The sequence below is a fragment of the Triturus cristatus genome, chromosome 6 (assembly GCF_964204655.1).
Source record: "Triturus cristatus chromosome 6, aTriCri1.1, whole genome shotgun sequence".
Lineage (NCBI taxonomy): Eukaryota > Metazoa > Chordata > Amphibia > Caudata > Salamandridae > Triturus > Triturus cristatus.
In genome coordinates, this window is record NC_140589.1 from 671,657,641 (window position 1) to 671,682,332 (window position 24,692).

Consider the following 24,692-nt stretch of genomic DNA (forward strand, 5'->3'; position numbering starts at 1 on the left):
ATTAGCCAAACATTTACGTAATAGTTTTATTTAACCTTAAATTGCAGTAAATGTTACCAGTAATTACTTCACCTTATGTTTTTTCCACTGTGCTATACCTTTCCCTCAGCTATTCCACTTGATTGTACATTATAGGATGTAAGGATGTAAGAATTGCTATCAACAATGTGTATGTTTTTACACCGGGAATTGCTATTCCCTCATTGTGATTCAGTAATATTTACAATTACAATTAGGAAATTGCAATTCAGATTCTTTGCACATATGGCCCATAGTCACACACAACCTCAAGTGTCTCCCATACTCTGAGGGGAATGCTTTCTGTATGATTCATGGACACATGCACAGCAGCATTAACACCTAAACCTTTCAAGAAGAGGTTAGAAGTAGAAAGTGTTTCCACCTATGTAGCGGTACTCAGAGGACTCAGTAAATTCTGTGAATTTCATGAATTAAATGATTCCCTCATTAGAGAAGCATATTGCAAATATTTGTGAATACCCACTAGATGAAGACTATGTGCACACGTGATTTGCATTTAACTTCCTTGCCATTCCCAATATTGCTCTGACTGCGCAGGTTAGTCTTAAATAAATGTACATATAGAATGCATGTATTTGCACGCATTCACCACTTTGTGAATCTGGCATAAACTATGAATGCACGAGTTAAAACTTAATTAGGTCCAATCTATACTTCCGATAAGCTTTGCGAATTAGGCCTTGGCACTTTTTCCAGCATTCTTGGTTCCACTGGCTGACGTGAGAAATATTTTGGTTCTCCAAGGCCGCCTTGGTGAAATGTTTCGTCCTCTACAAATATCCTTATGAGTGCATTATACAGTCAAACAGTCTTATTAATAAAATGACATTTACATTTAAGGACTGCTTGAAAATTGAAAAAAGATAATTGGACTGAAAAGCTCAAACAACATTCCGTATTAAATAAAATAAAAATAAGAAAAAATAGAAGAAAAAAACACAATTAAAATGATGCATGTGATTATTGTTCTGTTTAAACAATTTACACGACATTGCCTTTTGATGTGGCTGCTTTTGACTGCTTTAACAGAACATAAAATATAATATGGTGAAAAAGAAAAAAAAAGATCTAAAATAGAAAAAAATTCATCTAAATACTCTCATAATCGCCTGGTATCTCTTTAAAACGTTGTGGTTATACCCAAAGTGGTTACAACCAAAAGTGAACTGAATGAACAGACCATCCCGTTTCCCTTGTAGCATTCCTTGGCGTCTTATTACATTCTTACTACCTCCATTAAAACTTACTCGTGTTCAGCAGAATCGGGCAAAAACGGGGCATCTTCTTGTCCTGGATGTGCCATGAAGACAACATCCATTTCTTGAAATGCACCAGCTTCTACAAGGTCAATCTTCCCTCCTCCATCTTCTTCAGCCGGAGTTCCTAAAACTATTATCTAGAGAGAGACAACAGCAATAGTTATAAGCAGAACAAGTCTCATCTGCTAACTCAACGCATTACATGGTCAGTAAAGACAAAATGTTTAACAGTGTCTTTCACAGGGTTAATAACAGAGCTGGTCTACCGTCCAGAAGATGTTCTGTGTTCCTGCAACAGGCCTATTAAACATGATGGGCGTGCTCGCAAAGCCGCTTCCAATCCTGCTTGGCACGCTATGTCACTATTTGGGTTCCCTAGTTCTTTCCAGCTCATTAATACTATTTCCAGTATCACAATGAAGTTTCATTTATAATGTATTGATGCCAAATTTTACTGGTACACCGAAGTAAGCGACGATAGGCAGGCAGGATGAATATATGAAAACAGGCATCCTGCTAGTCCAGCGCTACCATCCAGTACATTTTTGCTGGCCTTAAACAGTGGAGAGGTCATTTACATGAAAGCTCCAATTCCCCAAGTAGTTTGTGTCACACCGTGAAGAAACCTTCTGATGACATAATGCACAACACAAGTACATCAACATAACATTTCCTATTGGAAATCAGTCACTAATGAGCAAGCATCGTCAGACCAAAGTCACTGGTAAAAAATATATATAAATAAAGCTAGCAGAATTTCAGCAATTTTCATAGAACTAGCCACATCCACCAAGACATTTACCTGGATTACCGAATAGAAACCTAGCTTTGTTGTGTATTCACACAATATGGAATTTACTCACAGATAACAGTACATCAGCATGGTCTAAAATTGTGTATAAGCAAATCAGTTCCAAGGGCGGGGAGTGGGCGTTTCAGGACGGGAATACCTTGCAAAGTTGATGTAAATCCACAAACTTCTAACCTTGCATAAACTTCTGCAAACTACATTTCAACACAGGAAACCGTCTGTGATTTGATTCTTTCAAAGTGCAGGAGTAAATGAAAGCAGGGTGTGAATGAGGAAGGTGCGCCCCGAAAATTGGTCGTGACATAGTGGAAAGTATATATCCATATCCATGCAAAAAAAAAAATAATAATCAAAAGAAAAGAAAATGCTGGTAAGACCAAATCCACTTCATTCGCATTCACATGGGTCAATGTGAAGGTACAGCATGTGCACTGATGCATGTGTAAATGTGAACGAAAACAAATTCCTAGCTTTACTCCAAATGTAAGAGTAAACATATAGGTGAAAATAAATGATTGTTGGGGTGAATTGGGCCTGACATGCTAAAGAGTATGAGCCTAAATGTAGTTGACTTGATGACAAAAAGTTCTATAATTTTTTAGAGTTAAAAAAGCTATTTAGGGACACAGTGCAGCAGAAGGTTTGCGTATGGTATGTAACAAAGTAAACTTTAGGTCAGGCTCTTTCTGACACGCACGAACTTCTTTGTCTCAGTCCTCTTCAGTCATTTCTGGAAGACACTGTCAATCACATCATCCAAGCAGGAGTATTTCTCTCCCACCAGAATGTTATGGACTATCTAGTGTCATTTATCGTCCTAAGAAGTGCTTGAATTTCATAACATCAGGAGCCATTTTACATTTGAAAACTACAATCAAGCATCACGTTTTGTCATATTCTTTCACACATACATTCTTCGCACAAACAGATCGTTTTTCGAAATGTTATTTGACAACAGCAGAGATTTTTTTTTTTCATTTGTCAGGACTAGAGTGGGACGCAGGTGCTACTCTTGTCTTGTCCCATCTTTCTAGTGCCTTCACTGTCACTTGTCCCCTTTACTCTTTCGATGCCCACTCTCCCTTCCCTTTGCCCCTTCAGTCTGTTCGTGGACTATCTGTGCAGAGAATGTGGCACAGCAGACAGCAGAAACAAAGGCTCAGTGACCGATGCTCAGCAGCTCCACTCCCATGCTCTACCTGCCTCGTGTTCCTTGGACACCAGGCATTTCCAGAGTGAGGATTATATTCCGAATTACAAGCCCGGCATAATGGCTTTGCTAATGTTTTAGATGTGTTCTTCTGTTCAGTGGGCATGATTTGTATAGACGCATACCAAAAGTATTGCATACTATAGTTTTTAAAAACACATGCAGATGAGTTTGCATTGTGGTTTTATGTTCAATAAACTTGTGCAGTGCTAATGTTTCAGAAACACTGTTGTGAACTACAAACGGTGATGCGTGCTTTGTCTAAAAGAAATAGGACATATCATTCATCTCAGGTACCTCAAACTATTCATTGACAACTAAGTGGCTGAAATACACACGTTTACCATGACTAGAAATACATAAGAGTTCTTTCTTTAAACCCACAAGGTCTTAACGAAGAAAGGTCCAGGTTTTGTGGTAAAAATAAAATAAAAGCGTTCACAGAGAATCTTGAACAGCTGAAATGGAAAAAACTTGTGCCAGAGTGGAGGGAAATTCTTTTTTTGCGTAGTCACCCCCATTTTCTTGCAAGATTTTGCTGCTGGATTTATGACTCGCCTGTCCAGTGCCCAGTATATGTGCTCAGACTCCTAAAAACATCTCAAGTTGGCTCGAGTCCTCATTGGAATATTTAACTTACCTATGAAGTGCCTAGTATCTGGCCTGTTTTATGGCCTGTAAGTTAAATGCCACTTGTGAACTGAAGCACACATTGAGCGGTCACCACTAAAGTGACAATGAAAGCCATGTTTTCAGTCTGGCCCCTACAGACTGGGTAGGCTGTTGTAAAATTGCTAATTCGACCTGGCAAAACAAACCTTTTGTCAGGCCTAAAGAGTCTGTTTTAATACGTGTAAGTCACCTCTAAGTAGGCCCTGCATGCCAATAGGGAGGTTGCACTTAATATAGAAAGTAGGACATTACGTTTTATATCTCTCAATTCCTCCTCTATGCCGTCCTAAAGGGCACCGTAAAGGATACCTACGCCGTACAAGACTTGGAACCAGAACTAGGTTACTGCAAGCCCTACACACACATAGGTTGCTCTCCAACTGATCAGATGGCTCACAATGGCCTTGGTGGGGCAAACGCACACCAGGTTGAGTCCCTTGATTTTGCCCATCCCCTTCATGATAAGGAGTGGGATAAAGTGCTGGCATATCCCACAGAAGTATTACAAAATACCCGACTTAAACGTATCCAATTTTATATGCTGTGAAGGGCATACTTCTCCCCACTGTGGATCGCCCAGATACTTCCTGGAGCCCTAATGTAAAAGGGTGGAACAGGCTTCTTTAGTTTTCATCACTAGATGGATAAAGCAGACAATTTTATTAGCTTATTCCTTGTATGGCACCCCTCTTCCAGGTGGCATTCAGGGTTGTTCTACCACGGGAGTTTCAATTTCTTGGGCCAAACTCAAAGGAGAATCTATCCCAGATTTCTCAGGTAGCCCCCAATACTTTTGTAAAGCATTAAAGGCTTCAAAAGGGTTTGGTTGACAATATGAATTATGGTTTTACAGTGTTGAATTCTGTGGTTTCCTAAGAAGGTCTCTTTATAATAACTCAATAAATGTTTTCAGCAAACAAATGTGGTTTGTGTGTCTGTTGTTTCAAGATATGAAGGTCAGTTAGACTGCTTTGGTATTCTTTATAAGCAATGAATAGGCAAAGACAGCCGGACATGGTGGTAATGTTCCAATTACTTACTGGTAATATTCATTACTCCTGGTCCGGTTTGTTCTCGTACCATTCTTCACATCCCTCCCGGAATACTGACAGTCATTTTCCAGTTTGAGAACTTGGTATTCTGTTATATATCTCCTTCCAAATAGGTCTAAAGGATACAGTAGTAAGCACGCATCAAGTTTATTCACAGATAAAATCCTGTACCCGATAAGACCGACACCATCAGCTTCTCTCCCAACTGCCTCAAAACATTACCATGTCACAAAGCTACTCTCGCATAAGGACATCCCATCCCCTTAAAAGATGATGCAAGTATGAACACACAAAGCTAAACATATTATAACACATCCCGTTCCCTTCACAAACACAGAACAGACACATGAGGAGCAATTTCAGACATGGCAACAGCAAACAGGGAAACCACAAGATATATATGGGAAATAACATACCACAACTCAACCAACAATACTAAAACCCCACTACCCACACACATAATCCCGTAACCAACCTTGTGGTCTGCATCTTACCACCACCTGATTATCACATGTATCACTGCCATTCCAGGCAACCTGAGCTTCTCTGGCAAACTCTCTCTCACCAGCTGTACTTGCTTGAAAGTCACTATCATCCATCACCATCCACCCTTAACAAGATCTACAAGCGTTATCCAGCATTGGTTGACTTTCACCTCCTTTCTGGAACAGAGTCACTCTTCTCAGGTTCCACGTCTGAGTCATTGTCCAACTTCATTCAGTTTCGTTCAACAACCATCACTCTGTAGGGACCCCAAAACTTCAACAACCCTGGTCTCACTCCTCTCTCCTGTCAGTCAAAACCAGATGGCGAATACATATCTAGGGAGGGCACAAAACCTCATAAGCATACAGAAATGCCAACTTCTAAAAGTGGCATTTCTCAATCACACAGGGATTTTTGGAGCACGCTACTCACCTGTGAGGGTGGGGGGGGGGGGGGGGGAGTTCGAGCAGCTCTGTGGTCATCCGAAGAGCCAGGTCTTGAGATCCTTTCTGATTAAGTGTAGTGTCGGGCTTCGTCTGATGTCTGATGTGGTGGGGGAGTTTGCTCTGGAGTTTGCGGAGCAGTGTTTTGTTGATTCCGGCATAGAACGCGTTTCCGTAGTCCAGTCTGCTGGTGATGAGTGCGTGGGTGACGGTCTTCCTGGAGTCGGAGGGGACACATTTGAAGGTCTTGCGGAATATGCAAAGAGTATTAAAGCATGTGGAGGACACAGCATTGATCTGGCAGTTCATTGCAAGTGAAGAGTCGAGTAGGAGGCAGAGTTTGCAAGCATGGTTCTTAGGGGTGGGTGGGTTTCCGAGGGCAGGGGGCCACCAGGTGTTGTCCCATGCGGAGGCGGTGGATCCGAGGATGAAATAGTAATGACAAATCTGCTTTCACCAATAAGCAGGATTTATCACTACTATTCCAAAAATACCAAAAATGGCCACGCTACCCCTCTCATACCAGAGATTACCACTGAAGCACATATCAGGGAATCCCCAATGCAAACCTATGAGAGGACAGCCTCACAGCAATGAGAAACCAAATAGGCTGTTTGTCACTAATTGGACATGCCACACACTTGAGGCACATGTCTTACCTTTTACCTACACAGCACCCTGCTCATAGGGCTGGCTAAGGCCTACCTTAGGGGTGACTTCTATGTAGTAGAGGGGTGTTGCAGACGTGGCAACAACTTGACAAGGCACGTCACTGCGGCAGTAAACTGCGCATGTGGGCCCTGCAGAAGCAGAGGCCTGAGACAGGTTTGAAAAGATATTACGGCGCGTGGCGCAAGGAGCGCTGCAAGCCCACTAATCGCATTTAATTTACAGGCCCTGGGTATATTGGATACCACTGTACAAGGGACTTACAGGTAAATTAAATATGCTAAACAGGTGTAGACTAATCTTACCATGTTTCCAAGAGAGAGCACATGCACTTTAGCAGTTAACAGCAGTGGTAAAGTGCCCAGAGGCATAAAACCAACAAAAGCAGGTCAGAAAAATACAGGAGGAAGGCAAAAAGTTCTCAACTTACCCTGCAAAAAGGGCCAAGTCCAACACTAGCTAATTCCATAGTCCCTTTGATCAAGTGGTTTACCTTTTCCACTTGACCATTACTTTGAGGGTTATATAAAGAGTTGCAACAGTGCTTTACCCCAACACCTTCCAGAAATGTTCTCATCTCGTAGGATGTGAGCTGCTTGCCATTGTCCGTGACAAGTTTAGAAGGTATAAATTCTCTACTAAAAATGTCTTCAAGCATAGCAAAGGTGGCCTTTGTATTCACATTCCTCATAAATATCACTTCAAACCACCTCGATTTTGCATCTACTAGGACAATAGCAAACCTCTGCTGTTCAGGCAAAAATTCAAAAAGCCAATCTAGGCTAATCTTTTCCCACACAAAATCTGCTTCTGACATGCATCTCTACACATTGCTTGACAACACTGTCCATCATGGGCCACCGAAAAATGTCTCCTCCAATCTCTTCAGTGTAAATGTCTGCCCCGAGTGACCTTCATGCGCTAACCGCAAAGTTTGTTCCTTACTGCACCTGGAAGTACAAACCTTTCCCCCCCTCACAATGAGTTTGATCCCACTCAAACACAATGCCTCAACCACCTTATGATACAGCTTGACAGTATCTAAACGCATGCTCTCCCTTCAAACTCCTTCCTTAATCATTCTTGTCACTGCCTTAGATTCCTCATCCATTGCTTGTCCACTCTTCTATTGTAACTCTTCTACGCACATCTTCCACAGTATCCTCTATATCCTCTACATCCGCAACAACCTCCTACGTGTGCAAGTCACCTTTAACAACAGCTTTATCAGGCAACTTTAATAGGCAGTCTGCCACTTTGTTCTTCCAACCAGAAATAAACTCAATACTACAATCACAATCTTGCATTTTAACTGCCAGCCTAGCTAGGCGTCCTGAGCAATACTTGGTCCCATTTGGCCCCAACACCTTACAGAATGGGTTATGATCTGTCCGGAGTGTTATTTTCATTCCCCAAAGGAAGGTGCAAAAGTGATTGGTCGGCGATAGGGTAGCCAATGCCTCCCACTCAATGGCAGAGTAATCCGTTTTGGCTTCTGTCAATGAGTGAGACCCAAAAGCCACAGTCCTTTCCACCCTCCCATGCATCTGGGAAAGCACAGCCTTCAATGCCGACAGCACTGGCATCCACAGGGAGTGACGTTTTTAAATTGTATTGAAACAACCAAAATGACAGTATTTGAATTATCATGCGTGCTTTGCTCAAAAGCTGCTTTTTGAACAACTCACTACTATATGCCCCCTGGATAAACCTGTTAAGTCAATACGAAGAACGTGTGCTGCCGCTGAGCCAATGATTCATGTTCCACCTGCTCAGAGCTTTTCCACAGCAGCAAATTTATTTCAACAGAACATAACGGAGTGGCTATCTGGCATTGTGATGCCATGTTCAGCTACAGCTTCCATCCTTGCCCCGCCAAAAGTATCCAGCCAGCAACTGACCTTCCTTGGGCACAAAGTCTGATTTTGTCCCGTAGTGAGCTTTCCCAACAAAGCCAATGGTTACACAGTGACTTCATCAAATGGCTATCTGGTTGCATGGAGCCCACCTATGCCACAGCCTGCTGCCTTGCACCGCTAAGAGACTAAGCCAGGAGGTAAAACCCCCGACCGGAAACTTGGTTTCTGTGTCCGATTCATGCTCCCTCGTGGTCGGCCTTAACTTGTGTCTAGGCATCAGTCAAGCCCAACCAGATGACCGTGGTTAGCACATGGTTAACGCTTTTTGGCCTCATTTTTAATATAAACATTCAAAGATTCAGACCTCTGATTTCCCCGATTGGATTTTTGTCATTTTGCCCATTAAAATATTCTCAATTTTTATAAATAGGAGTGGTTTTTATTGTGTTGTATTTCCTACTGTAGTAAGGACTCCCTTAATACGTACATACATTGTTAAGTTAGCATAACCGCGTTAGAAGTTAGAAAGCCATCTTGCTGCTTTTGCACACGACACTGCATTTACATGTTATTGCTTAAACGAACTGCTGACTCGAGTTTTGCCTCACACGAGAGCAATCTGTTGTTACCATCCCGGGCTCTGCGAAGCGACCTTGGTCTGCACACGATGTGACAAACAGTCTGAGTTGTTAGACAATGCATGTTTTCCACTCTAGGTTGATCGACCCACTATTTAGCCATAACACACGAGCAGCTGCACATACCTGAAAGTTGGTGCTTTTAATATCACGGACATCATGTTTATTATTCAGACCGAAGACGAGCCTTCCTGCGAGAAGTCTCCTGATGCTCCTGTGATGTGATTTCACTAAGCTGATCTTTGAGGTATGGGGTCCCCTATTCAAGCCTGAGAGACCTTCTGTTAGTCTAATAATAATATTAGCCTATTAGTAAAGGGAAAGTGGTAGTATCCACTGTCATTATAACATGATCACCCCTTTTATATTCTATGGAATTGTAACTATGTTGATGGTTTTGATTTTAATCATTTGTCTGCTTGTATTAGCCAAAGTACTGCATATTAGGACACGTGGTCTATAAAAATAAACTCTTTTTATTTTCACCGTGTCTCTGTTGATTCTTGTTGTGGACTGATGTGAGAATAATATACGAACAGGTATTTCCGATTCCCACCATTCCTGAGTATGTACTGAGTCGCGTGTTCTGGGTTGTCTTTTCATTGGGACCTCCGAGCTAAATCTCGGATAACGAATGGGACACTTATGCTAGCCGGATACTGGGTTCTGGGTTCTGAGGTGAGTTTCTGGTACACCACAACTCACTGAGGTCCTGGGGTTCTACGCATAGTTCTGTGTATAAGCAGAATCCCTGCAACATGGCGCACCTAACGTTTGGTCTATGAGTTGAAACGCCTTAGTAGTGCTCGCGTTTGTCCACAACTCCCTCATTCTTGTTTCCGGATAACAAGTCTGACGGATTTAAACCTACCTAGGTCTATTGATATAGGTTCTTTCAAGCTTGATAATTAAAAAGGTTAGTGAACCCTTGTGCTACTGATAGTTTCACGTGTGTTGTCCTAATGTCGGTGGATATTGCGGCGCATAGCCGTGCGGCTCTAAAACGTCATTTGACGCAGTATGGGGTACCGGACACTGGTATGAACGTCATCTTTGTGGTGGGAGCCGATGCGGCTCATCCCTATGAGTTGTTCTACTCTTGGGTGACGATTCCAGCGGTGGGGGATGATGACACCTTTCATTCTTACACTGCCGCTGCAGTGCCGGCGAACTATACGCCGTATAGGACACAGGAAATACCAATATCTGCTTGGCAGCATCTTATTTGGTTTAATGGCGCCCTTCCCCATGTGGTTATACCGCCGAGAATGGGCCCTTTATCAATTGCAGGGGCCACTTGGCCGGTACTAGCCGGATTTACGCATCATCCCCGTTACCTCACGGTGACGGTGGCTGAGTTGCGTGTACTACACACTGCCCTAATTACGGTATATAGGGCGTTGGTGCAGTATGTGTCGCGCAATATGCAGGCGGGGGCGCCTGCTGTTGCGGGACAGCCTACTGATCATCACGCAGTGGTCATTAGTCCTGTTATGGTCAATTCTGTTATGGGCAAGCGCCCCCTTACTAGGGATGATTTCCCCTTTTGGCTTGCTGAGAAATTTGACCAAATAGAAGCGGTTTATCCGAATACTTCACCTGTGGAGAAACACAGGATCCTCACCATTAGTTTGCCGAAGGACTTGGTCCCACACATTGACGATTGTACAAATTGGGGCAAGGTCTTTGCAGCGACGTACGCGCAGTGCTATGGCACTCCGTCTATGTTGCAGCTGCCCTCCGTAATCAAAAGAGTTCAAGAGAACCATGGTGCGGAGTCTGCGATAGAGTTAGGGATGCGGCTCCTCGGGCAATTTGACCTGGTGGCTACCATGATAATTGGTAACCTGAAGGGTGATGCTTTGCATTTCCAGGTTTGTAATGAACTGAAACGAGTTCCTGAGGAGGACAAACCGCAGGAATTTGCGAAAATAATCGCAGAGGCATATCGGGATTTGGGTCGTAGCTCTTTAGGAGTTAAGCCTGTCATAAAGAATCCCGATCTAAAGCAGCAGGGTAAGGCAGAAACGTCTGGTAAGGACAACCGGCCCTTTTTTCCTAAACAAAAATGGCAGGTTAAACAACAGGGGAAGCAGCAGCAGCAGAAACAGGGCTCTCGGCCTGCCTCTCCCGTACAGTCTAGTAGTGAACGCACTTATGATCTGCGCGATCGTGCTGCTATAAAGTCTCCTGATAGATTTCAGGTTTCTGAACAGCGCTCTCCTCGTTCTTCACAGGAAACATCGGCTACACAGTCCGGTGGCGGAGGCGGTGGCAAAGGTCGGGGTGCTCCACAACAGCGTGACCAGCCCCGACAGACTGAGGGTAAAGGCAAGCAGGACGAATTTGCACGACAAAGACCTCCGTTTCAGAAGAAGAAAGTGGCGGCTCTGACGGCAAGGTATGCCTCAGATAGTGCGGACACAGCTTCGGAACCGGACATGGGCGCTGACGCTCCTGGACAGCGCAGCGGAAATTACCATAGTCCGTCAAGCTCTGCGTCCATTTCTGGCGGTGACAGCAACTGATATTTCGGTTACTGTGGAAACAGCTGACACCAGAGTGGCTCCCCCTGATAGACTTTATGAAATAGTCTTATTAATTGAGGGTGACATACAACGGACAATAAAAGGGATTTTTTGGGATAATCTGACCACTACCTATGATATCCTCCTAGCGGAGGCAGATTGGCCCCCAGCTTTCATTTTAGAGGCTCCTAGAGGGGAGGAAGTAATCCTCCCGTCCTTTGCGCACACAGTGCCTAAGGACCAAGCTGAAGTGTATGCTGAGGAGTGGGCGCTTGCGCTTGCGCCGGCGGTGTATCGCACTCAGGTGGGATGGGACAGATTGTCCCCCTGCCATGAGATTCCATTGCGCTCTATGCCCCAGCCTCAACCCCAATATCCTATGCGTCGTGAAGCGAGACCCCACGTCGCGGCAATCCTTGAACAATTGGAATATCAGGGTGTTATTGAAACATGTGTGTTCCCTATGAATAACCCTTTATTCACTGTAACGAAGCCTGACGGCTCGTACCGTTTAGTTTTGGATTACCGGCACCTAAACTCCCACTGCCGGACCTGCGCGGTACAAAATACACATAGTTCGGCTTTGGTCGACAGTCTCGTGCGTAAAAGATTTAAAACGACACTTGACATTTCCAATGGCTTTTTTAGCCATAACCTGTCCACACTGAGTAGCCAGTGGACTGCGTTTACTTCGGGCGGAAAACAAAAACAGTTTACCAGATTAGCCATGGGTTACAAAAATAGCCCTGGCGTCTTTTCTGCTCGCGTGGTTTCTCTTTTAGAAAGAATAGACCCCGAAGCATACTCATATGTTGACGATATCTATCTTACGGATGATGAGCTAGTGCCACATCTGTCTCGCGTTGACAATATTATCGTGAGTTTTGCACACTATGGCTACAAATTCAATTTTGCGAAGTCACACATCGCAGAATATACGGTGTTGTTTTTGGGCTACGAGCTCAACAATGAAGGTAAGGGGTTGGCCCCCCACTTTCTGGAAAAGTGTGCACGCTTGAGTGCTCCTACGACACTGAAGAAATTACAATCTCTGCTGGGTTTTCTGAATTTCGGCCGTACGTATATTCCTGATTATGCCCAGCGTATCAAGCCGCTTTACGCCTTGGTACAGCCTTCATTTTCGAAGTCTAGCTGGCAGCTAGAACACTCTGCTATATTACAGTCTTTACAGGCTGATCTTCTTGCTTCACAATACTTGCTGACACGTGATAACCGCACTAACCTGGTGATAAGAATAGTACCAGGCGCCGTGGGGTTCACGTATTTGACGTTTAATGAGGGCGACACAGTCCCCATTGCGTACAAATCCCACTTGTACACCTCTGCTGAATTACGTTTTTCCACGGTCGAAAAAGTTTTGACTGCTGTGCAGATGGCGATCCTCAAGGAACGCGCACTGTCGCATGGGAAACAGATTCTGGTTGTAACACCATATCCTGCTTTAGAGGCAGTGACTAAAGCAAGTGTACCCAATTCTAAAGCTTTGCATCCACGGTGGATACAATGGGCTACAACACTGACGTCGCCAGACGTCACTTACATCTTTGATGCCTCATTACAGACTCAAGAGTACTTGCAGTATGAATTCGTTCATCCGGCACCTCTGTCTTTGCGCCCGCTCGAAGAATACCATTGTGTCATATACACTGACGGGTCTGCGCAACCCGCAATTGGATCGAAGCACGCTTATTCAGCGGCTTGCGCAATTGTCGTAGGTACATTCGTAAATGGTGAATTCCAATCTGATGCAGTGCATACGCAGTCATTGGGTGATTGTACCGCGCAATTGGCGGAGCTCCGGGCTCTAGTGCTTGCACTGGAGTTTGCTGATCCCCGAGTCACTACTCTTATAGTGAGTGACTCCTTCTACTGTGTCCAGTCCTACAATGACAATTTACACTTCTGGTCTCAGAATGATTACCGTGACACTAAAGGTAGCACAATTAAGCATAAAACGCTTTGGGTTCGAGTGGCAGACTTTAAAGACCGTCTCCCACTCGTAAGTGTTATACACACTCTTGGTCACCAGCGGCTTGGTGTCCATGCTGTCGGCAACAGCTTAGCTGACGAGGCAGCGAAAACAGCAGTGGCTACATACTTAGTGGCAGCAGTTACAAGATCCAAAAGTAAGATTGATGATGACATCTTGGCAGCTATTGCTGCTACAGAGAAGGGAGGAGATTACCCGAAGGGTTTTCCCTCTCGGTATATTTACCATTTAAGTCCTGATAACGTCCCGTTAGTGAGGATTAACGACGTTGGTGATAGAATCATTCCCAACGTGGACTGCAGACCAGCACTGATCTTGGCTGCACATGAGGGGTTGGCGTCTGCCCACGCCGGTGTGTCAGCTACAATATCTCTGCTACAACAACGTTACTGGTGGTTTGGTTTATATAAACAAGCGCGCGCTTATGTTCTTGATTGTGACATTTGCCAACAGATTAAACCTTCTACTGTTGCGCGCCCACCACAGACACAGCTGTACATCTCTAATAAGCCATTTGGTTGTGTTTATTTAGATCACTGCGGTCCTTTTTCTTCTGATACTGCGTACAAGTACATCTTGGTTGCAGTGGATTCGTGCACACGTTTTCTATGGGTGTGGCCACAAAGGAGTGCTGACTCGCGGACTGTCATCAGGGATTTGCGTGTCTTTGTGGGAACTTTTGCGTGTGGTACCTTCCATTCTGATCAAGGCCCTGCGTTCGCCTCTAAGGCTTACAAGGAGGCTATGAAAAATTTGGGGGTCCTTGTCAAATTTTCGTCTCCCTACCGACCTGAGGGTAATAGTGTGGTGGAGCGAATGAACCGTGACTTAAAGCAATCATTGACAGCACGTGTTTTAGGCACAGGCCGGAACTGGCTAGCCCATTTGTATAACGTTCAACGTGCACTAAATAATCTCCCTAGAAGGTCTCTGGGTGGGCGGACCCCGTACATGATGCTCTTCGGGATCAGAATGTTTGTTCCAGACCTTGATGGTCTAGACATTGCGGCGTCGACCGCACCCTTTGACGTAGATGATCACTGTGCTGTTTTGCAGACTCTACAAGAAGCCAGAGACTATCTTTCGAAAGAACATTTGCCCTCCACGTCTGAAGCTGAGGTTCAGATTCCGGTAGTCGGCTGGCTACCCCGAGTTGGTGATCTGGTCCGTGAGAAGGTGGAGAACAAGAAGGAGTTCGGCCCCTCTTATCGAGCACCAGTTCCAGTGCTTGGAGTGCAGGGTACAAGAACAGTCATTTTACCTCCACTTCCTGGTCGCAAAGAAAACAGGTACATCTCTATTGACAATGTCAAACTTCAGCGAGTGGCCGATACTTCTTAGTATGACTCCGGCAGTTTCGTGCCAGACAATGCAAAGAAATTCAATGATGGTTCCTGCTACTACCACCTTGTCTGATGTTGCAATCGAGATGCATTCAGTTACCGATCCGTTGCTGATGCCACCGGCTGGTGGTTTGTCCGTTGAGACTGAGTATGCTTATCCTACACGTGGACCTTCGCCTGTTTTACAATCTACAGCGCTTGGCCAGTCCCGTTTTTCCTTTGACACTAACTCTTTGCCCTCACCTCCACCATCAAACATTGCTGTTTTTGTGAGCTGGTTTAAGAAGCATTTTTTGATAGCTCCTTGGACATACATCTGGTTGATGCTTTTTGGTATTTTTTTGTTCATGTCCATTGGATTTGTTGTAGTGTTCTTCCGTTTAGTGGATGGCCATTATCTCAAAGAGAGATCGACAATTAGACTTATCAATGGAACTTTGGCCCCGCACTCCTCATCCCACATCATGAAAAGGGACCAGACTTCTGTGAATATTACTGCCTGGCCCGTCATGGATGGAATCGCATGGGATGCTGTTAAATTTCAAATTCATGGGCCTACAGAGGTCATTAATGTGCCTAATGTATTTCGTGTTTCTATGGGTGATGTAGTTAAACAGAACATACGTTCTGATGATTGGGATGTACACGCCATTGAAGCACTGTTTTCAGATTTGAAATATTATGCCGCCTTTGATGCAGAGGATTTGTATGAGAATGCGGCTAATTATGCGGAACAATATTGTTTTCAACATTATGGCAATCACTTCTTGCATAAATCAAATTCGTTTAGAAATTTTGTAAATTTTACCCAGTGGGAACACTGTCCCACCCCCTCGTTTGGCAGTTCACACACATTAGTTGATAAGTTTACTTATTTTACTGATTTCAGTGTTTCAGCCCCGGCTTCCTTTTATTTTAAAGTTAAGCCTGAGTCTGCCTCCAAGGTTAGACTGACACACACCAAATTGTTATATTCTAAGTCCTTTATGGATGAGTTGTCAATCAAAGGTTATGATCTATGGAAGGCTACTATTGATCTTAAGTCAGTTTGGGGTTCCAAACCGTGGCAGGTTCAGGGAACTGAAGCTTTACACCGTGCCTGTCTAGTACCAAATCATATGTTCTTTTTAAATGCAACCATCTTCCAAACCACCTGTTTCGGATTGGCCACTTCTAAAAAACTAAATTCGCCTTCTGTGCCGGATCTGGGTGCTTACCCGAATTGGGATAATCACACAGATCTGTCCCTTCCTGCTTTGCAGTTATTGGTTTCCAATTCGTCCTTCAACATTTCGACATTTAATAGTGAGGGATGGTTAATTTGGCAAAGCAGTTCTGATACCTGTCAACGTCGTTTTCTAGGACTGAAACCGGGGTATACTCGAGATCGAGTGGACCCCCGGTTTGAGTCGTCACATACAGTAACTACATACTCTGTAGGGAAATTATGTCAGTCCTGGCTGCGACATTCCACCTTGGCATCTGTCAAAGTTCATTTATCAAAGTTACATGACAAAATAGATTTGAATGATTTTGTTAAAGGTCCTGTGGGTGGCAGATCCAAGAGATGGGCGTATGCTATTTACAACGAAGTATGGAAACTGTCGCAAATTGAGGCAGCTTCAAGATTGAGAGCTATTGATCAGGCTAATATGGAAAAAGTATTAGCAGTTATTGATAACAGCATTAACACTCTTTCTTCTCGCATTTATACATTAGATAATATTGTATCTTCAATTGTTGATATTGTGCAGGATGATATGTCTGTGTTGTATCATGGTCAAAACCAGTTGCGTTCTGTTATGCAGTTTGCATGGACGTTACAAACATTGAAGGCAGGGAAGGTCCCTTGGGACTATCTGAATACAACATCGTTATTTCTTCCCTTTAACCTTACTGACAAACAGCAGTTCATGTCCATGAAAGATGCTACATATTCCCTGCTCCATATTGAGAAATTGGAGCCGTTACCTTTTTCTGTTGCGGAAGTCGATTCCGCTGTGTGGCTCTTACACGGATTGATAAGTCTACCGTTTGCGCTTTTTAAGTTTACCTCTTGTATGAAACACTATGCTCTGGGTAGATATGAACAGCTGGGTACCGCTTTCATACATGAAGTCTGGTCCCTCCCCTTTACGTATAGATGTACAAGGGATGGTACTGAGGTTTATCTGAAGGGTGAAGAATGTACGACGTCACCTGATCATTCTGTTGTTTGTAGGCACATTCAATTGCACGGTGCATGTAATGTACACGCTCCGAATTTGGCCTGCGTCCTCAAAGGTATCCCGGTACCAGTGATTACGCCATCTTTCACGCTGCTTGCAAACGGTAGTTATTTAATTTTAAACAATGAAGCTTGCTGCGGGATGTTAGTAGGAATCCCGTATATAGTAACTGTAACACAGCGGGTTGTCTGCTGCAATAACGTCCTGTTTCCACCCCCACATGGGAGGCTGGATGCTTCTATCTGGCCTTCAATTCCAACCTTGAAAGCAGAGTTCGACAAAATGAGCAGAATAAGAGCGCTATTGTCCCAAAAGGAGGTGCCATTGACTTCCTCCCGGGAAACATTTGTCCTTCACGTAGCAAATACGCGCACCGAGGTACAGGCGCTTTTGAATACTGACCTCCCCCTGCATTTTGGTGCTTTGATCCAAACAATTTTCAATGCCTCGTCCACGACTGGCCTGGCTCATTTTTTTAAACTTGTGGGCTCGGGCCTCGTGACCTCTTTCCAAACTATTTTTGGTGTGATTCCGGCATTTTTTCATTCTATTTTCTCCAGCGTCTTTGGAGGTGTCCCGTTAATTCTGGCTCTAGTGGCAGGTGTGCTACTTTTACTTTTCATCTTGCGGAATGGCTGCTCTTTCTGTGCCACACGTCAGCCTGTCCCGTCTGCAGCTTCTTCGTGACAGGATGCTTGATTACTATGGTGTCCTGCCGTTGGCGACTTTCAGCCTGGCATATGGATTATCCTTCCGGTATTCCTACTTCACCTGCGTGCAACCTGTCTTCCACTGCCTAGATTGTCCTTTTGAATGGCCTGTGGATTTGTGTTTAACCAACATGGTGTCTCCGGACCCGGATTTTGATCGGCTGATGAGGCCCTTAGTGTCTCACGAGTCTGCCTGTTCTGGAGTTCGGATTATGGCCTGCGGTGCGGCACATGGAATCCTGGGTAATTGGGACATCGTGAGAGCGGCATATGACTTCTTGAATATGAGTTATTTGGAAGTACACGATGGTTGCCCTCTGATGGTGCTAGAGGCTCCGCTGATAGAAGAACACGTATGTTCCTTTTCTTTACTTAACTGGATGGCTGAAACCTTCAGTGGCCGTGCCAATGATTTTCTGCTGGAAGCAGTGGCCACATATGCTGCATATACTTTTATGGATTAAGTGAACTTTCGTCCACAGTGTTTTCCTCACGTGTCTTGAACTGGCCCTGTACGTCTACACTTCTGCCCGGTGAGGCGTTTTTTCAGTTTTTTCACCTCCCCGATTCCAGTTTGAATTTTTCTGTTTTTCCTCTCTATTTTTGAGGTTTTTTCCTGTTCGATCCTTGCCTGAACTGACCAGTTCCTTTTTTAATTGGATACGCCTTGTTCTGCTCTGTCGCGCTTGAACTCCGCGTTCTATTTTTTCTTGCATACTAAGTAGTGCTTCGATCAAGGGGGCATGTAGTAAGGACTCCCTTAATACGTACATACATTGTTAAGTTAGCATAACCGCGTTAGAAGTTAGAAAGCCATCTTGCTGCTTTTGCACACGACACTGCATTTACATGTTATTGCTTAAACGAACTGCTGACTCGAGTTTTGCCTCACACGAGAGCAATCTGTTGTTACCATCCCGGGCTCTGCGAAGCGACCTTGGTCTGCACACGATGTGACAAACAGTCTGAGTTGTTAGACAATGCATGTTTTCCACTCTAGGTTGATCGACCCACTATTTAGCCATAACACACGAGCAGCTGCACATACCTGAAAGTTGGTGCTTTTAATATCACGGACATCATGTTTATTATTCAGACCGAAGACGAGCCTTCCTGCGAGAAGTCTCCTGATGCTCCTGTGATGTGATTTCACTAAGCTGATCTTTGAGGTATGGGGTCCCCTATTCAAGCCTGAGAGACCTTCTGTTAGTCTAATAATAATATTAGCCTATTAGTAAAGGAAAAGTGGTAGTATCCACTGTCATTATAACATGATCACCCCTTTTATATTCTATGGAATTGTAACTATGTTGATGGTTTTGATTTTAATCATTTGTCTGCTTGTATTAGCCAAAGTACTGCATATTAGGACACGTGGTCTATAAAAATAAACTCTTTTTATTTTCACCGTGTCTCTGTTGATTCTTGTTGTGGACTGATGTGAGAATAATATACGAACAGGTATTTTCGATTCCCACCATTCCTGAGTATGTACTGAGTCGCGTGTTCTGGGTTGTCTTTTCATTGGGACCTCCGAGCTAAATCTCGGATAACGAATGGGACACTTATGCTAGCCGGATACTGGGTTCTGGGTTCTGAGGTGAGTTTCTGGTACACCACAACTCACTGAGGTCCTGGGGTTCTACGCATAGTTCTGTGTATAAGCAGAATCCCTGCAACACTACTTTAACTGTTTTGGTACTTCTAAATGGTTTATACATTTTTCTGTGCCATAGCTTCCAGAACTCAGTGACGTACAATGCAGCGTCGCATATTAGAATGTTGCATAGTAGAGTGCAGTGGCGCATAGTGTTGTAGAGTCCAGAGGCATTAAGAGTCCAGTGGAATTAAGAGCCCAGTGGCATAGTAGAGCTGTGAAGGGTAGGGTGGCAGAGAGAGCAGTGTCATAGAGTGGAGTAATGCAGTGTACAGTGGCGTGGAGTGCAGTGATGTGGAGTTGAGTCGCAAAGAGTGCATTGGCATACAGCGCAGAGAACAGTGGTGTTGAGTTCAGTAGCGGAGAGTGCAGTGTTCCAGAGTAAAGTATCGTAGAGTGCAACAGCGTAGAGTGGCATACAGAGCAGTGTTGCAGAGTAGAGTGCAGTGGCTTTGAGTGGTGCAGAATGAAGTAGAGTGCAGTGGCCTGCAAACTGCACATCTCAGGCAGGCAGCAATCAATAGGAATCTCAGGCCTTCTTTCACTGGAAACCCTGGCATTCAAGAAATAAAACAAGCATTTGCGATGCAATAAGTCTCGCATTTGCGAGAGTTTGAGCGATTGGCATTGCAAATGACAATGCCATTTAGTTATGTGTTTTGAAAACCTGTAGGCACTTTATACTTCAAGTCCTTGCTTATGAGAAGCAAGGCTGGAGGTATCTGATCGTTTTTACTGGCAGGTTTGTTTCTTATAAGCAAGGACTCTTAGTACAAAGTGGGTGTTTACGCACCACTTGCAAATGTTCAAAACACAAATAAAAAACATTGTCATAAGAAAGCCTTGCAAATGCGAGACCTATAGTATTGCAAATGCTTGTTGTACTGTTTGCCAGCTGTCAGACTAGATCTGGATATTTTTGTAGGAGTAAATCAAAGGTGCACAGAGTGCCATTTAATGTTATTTGCAGTCACATGGTCACTGGAAATGATGTTGTGAGTATATATATATAAAGGTACACTGATGCCAGTAATATATTCAATCCTATTCTTAACTCACCAACTCAAAAGTTAAGAACACAGAGGGTGGGCAAAGGTATTAGAAAATAAATGAACAGCCATCCTCAGGGTAGGACATAGGAGGGTGACAAGGAATCAACGTGCGGCCACATATCCATCCAAAAGAACTTTACTACAGGTAGTTCTTTGTTCTTCGAATGGATATTGGCTTCCACAATTTCCTTATATGAGCCAATACCCAAGCAACCCTGAAAACACTTAACCAACATGTTCCCTATCACAGCTTGCCTGAATTGGGACAGAGGCCTGTCCTGTTCATCCCAACAGTAATGGTTGGGAAAGGAATGCAGAGAGGCCCAGTTTGCTGCCTAGTAAATACACGCTTCTCATTTTTGGTATGCATACATTAATTCAACAGGCAAAAGCTTCTAATTTAGTTCAGATCTGCTTACAGGCAGCTGGTGAGCTATCGGTTGCTCACAAGCTACTTGTTTTAGAAGTCAGTTGTAGTCCTTGTCCTGCGGGACATAGGAGGGTTTGGAGTGGCTGAAGGTGGGACAAGGCTTTAACCACGTAATGTCATCAATCGGGGTCAAGAAGTGTGTGGTATCATCTGTGCCACCCCTTTCATTTTGGTGACTGGGCGTTCATGGTTTGAACAAGGAGGACTATGAATAACAGAGAAGAGGAGTGTGGGAAGGAACAGGTAAAACAGAGAAGCAGAGATTTGCTTAGAATGAGCACTGGCTAGTAAATGGGCAGAAGGTGGATGAGTGGATAATTGGGTGAATGAGTGGATGGGTGGGTGGGTGGATAAACAATTGATGGATGGGTGGGTGGGTGGAAGGAGGGAGGGAGGGAGGGAGGGAGGGAGGGATAGACGATGGATGGGTGGTTGGGATAGTCCTGAAGGTATTACTTGGGCAGTTGATAAGGGCAGCTAGGCAGGCATGAAATGGAACCTGTGGAGAGCATTGTCTTACATTTGGCTTCACCTATACTGCTGGATTCTGAAGACGTGCTCTTTGAGCTAAGAATCAGCGCTGAAATAAAACATAAAAAGGCAACATTAAAAAGCCGGGAAAAGGCAGATGAGTGTTTTTCCTCCAGAGACGGGAAGAAACATCGGATGTATAATTCAGAATCTTTGTTTATTGGGAAACATCAAAGCAATGTCAGAAAACGTGCTGCGAAAAATCATCTAAGATGCCATGCCTTCGACTTTTTTACGCTAGCCTTTGGTGTAATGTGGGGAAAAAAAATACATGTGCGCTTATTATTACAAAACTGCCACGCAGTCTTGGAGTAGGGAAATTATAATTCACTCCGCAGAAGGGATACAATGGAAACCTCTTGGTTCACTTAGATCTGAGAGAAAAACAGGCGCAGAGGAAGGAGTCAAATAAGGAAAGGAGGGTGGAGTGGTGGGAGGATGGGTGTTGAATGTTGCCTCACAGGGAAGCATTTCAGAGAGCAGTAAGTAACATGGTGCTGCCAACTATAAGTGTGCCCAAAGAAGTCACACAAGGTCATGGCAAAAAGCAAGGCAGAGCTGTCAGTAATGGAAGCACCAGCAGAGCCAGGCGTTAAAACACTCGCTGCACACCCCTCTCTCTCTGGGTATGCGGAGCCCGTCGGGGGCGGGGGGGACACCCCCAAAATTACAATCTTTTAAAGCACAAAAGGTAATAACATTTCATCTAAAAGCTTCATTTGCGCCTGTGATGTGGTTGTATTTCACCGTCCGAGGCCTGCAAATCCTCGGCCCGGAGTTATAAACAGATCTGCGGCCAGTGATGCATGTGTTAGGCTATATATTTCCCGAATCTATACGTAACCCCATTATAATGAAATGTATGCTCTGGCGGTCCCATGTTGATCACGTTCTAGCCCAAGGGACTGGTGAAAGGAGTTACTGCCGCTGTCTGTGATTAGAGGATGTCGGCTCGTGTTTGGGTGCTGTGCCAGGCGAAGAGGAGATATGGTGGCGAGGCGCACCAAGCCGGAGCTCTCTACGAGCAGTGGGTGAGTATGGGAGGGGAGTCTGGGCTATTTGTATTCCATTCTGCAACTACAGAGGGACATCTCGAAATTAAGCAGCAGAAAAAAGACGGCAAAGCAAAGTCTACCTGAACTAAACAAGACTCCTGCGCTCAGGGTCAAACTGACCTTATGAGGCCAGGGAGACACCCCCATAGTAGCAAGAAACAAGCAGCTCAAGAGGAGTGATGGGGGCAGGCACAGGAAGACAAGGGAGACTGGTGCAGGGGAGACATACATACATACATACATACAAGGAGGCACTGTAGCTGCCGCCCTGCACGCTGCTGCACGCTCCCGCAAGCTAAACGCCGTGGGAGTGAACCTTTGCAGGAGGTGGGACATGCACCCACCTTTAGTCATTTGCAGGCTACGATTACAAAATGACTCGCGCAAAAAACAACCCAATGCGTGGGGGGAGGGGAGGGGGGGGGGAGGTCAGGCCCACACAGAGTAGTTACGCTGCGCTGGGCTCGACCCAAAAAAACGATGAAAGTTGCATCATAGTATTAGAACTCCCTAGCATAAAATAATCAGAATCCTTGCCTACACCGATTGTTTCAAAAATGAAATAAAGACCCTATTGTTCAAATGCCTCTTCTCCATTTGAACTAATTTAGGAGAAACAAGGGTAACCCTGCTCACATGGGACCAGGGCATTAAATGTATTAAGAAAAACAATGGTTCTTGTGGACAATGTACATATAAATGGTACATAACTGCATGTGGCAAATTCAAACCAGAAGGTAGGATGTCAGAAGGAGAAAAGGTTATACACAGATCAATAAGGAGTCCAATTCTTATTTTATACAATTAATTTGTGTATTGAAATTTTGAAAGTGCTCGGTGTCCCCATGTGAAAAAAGAACCAAAAACTAAATGTGACCCAATACAGTATATATAGGGTTTCTTAAATATACATCAGCAACCATTCACAATTGAGTAATGTCCTACAGAGGTCACCTTTGAGAGGCCAGAAATAGTTTGTTATAGCACAAGACGCAAACGTTTCAAACGCGTAAAGGATTGGGGGTCTCATCAGGACCTTAAAATAAGGGACATCTGGAGGTTCATTGGGTAAAGGACCCCAAATAGAGAGGTGTACACCATACAAAGTGAAAAAACTGAGCGAGTATTACTCACTTAGGGCCCAGCCGGATGCCTAGTGAGGTAGGGGAGGGGAAACCAGAGTGGTGGAAGAGTCTATCACAAGATGTAGGACTCCAAATTGGCACACGCCCCAGAGGCGACTGTTACCAAGAGTATTGCCCATATCGGAGCGTGCTTTGAGAGTCGATAATAGTGTAAAATGGGGCGGGCTGGTGAGGTCAGCCTTGCTGTACCATACAGACCAGAGACGATAATCCGAGTTCTTGACAGAGAATAATAAGAGTGGGCTGCCGAGGTCAGCCGCACAGCACCGATGCTGCTTCATCTTCTCCATTTGAAGACATTCTCTTAGAATGTGGAAGGGTTCATAACAAGTGATTTCACTATAAATATTGTACTGCAATCGATAGCCTCAAAGGCTCCCCCATTATTTCCTCACTTTTACACTGCCATGTCCAGTGACTTACACCGATTACTCTGACTTAGACTGGTATCACTTCAATTCTGTAACTGATAGTTTATAACCTGTACAGCACACTGTCACCTTGTTAAGTCGGATTCCTACCATATAAGAGCTAAATAAATACAAGCATTGGTAAATGCAATACGTTTCGCCCAAGTGATTAAGAAGATGTTTGTTGTCGGTTGTAGGTGGTGGGTTAACACAGCTAATGCATGAGGAAGGCAGAGCTGCTGACTTTGAAACTGGGGAACGAGGTTGGAGTCTTTGCGTCTAATCAACACCCCTTTATTCTGGGCAAAATAATTAACCCCTCATGTGTAATAGCAAAAGAAAACAGCAACCCACACTAGTGTAACGTAAAAAAAACAGCACAGGGATTGAGACAAAGGGGTGGGAAACACAATAGAGAGCAGCAGAAATTAGATGTGTTAGAAACAGGAAC

The 24,692-nt window shown here is 44.3% G+C and overlaps 1 protein-coding gene across 1 annotated transcript in view; it reads right to left on the reverse strand.

The window, feature by feature from the left end:
* PM20D2 (peptidase M20 domain containing 2) overlaps window positions 1-24,692 on the reverse strand; it is a 141,938-nt gene that overhangs the window by 112,488 nt on the left and 4,758 nt on the right. The window contains exon 2 of the mRNA XM_085611174.1: window positions 1,290-1,438. Coding sequence (XP_085467300.1) covers window positions 1,290-1,438 — 149 coding nt within the window. The remainder of the gene's footprint in view (window positions 1-1,289; window positions 1,439-24,692) is intronic.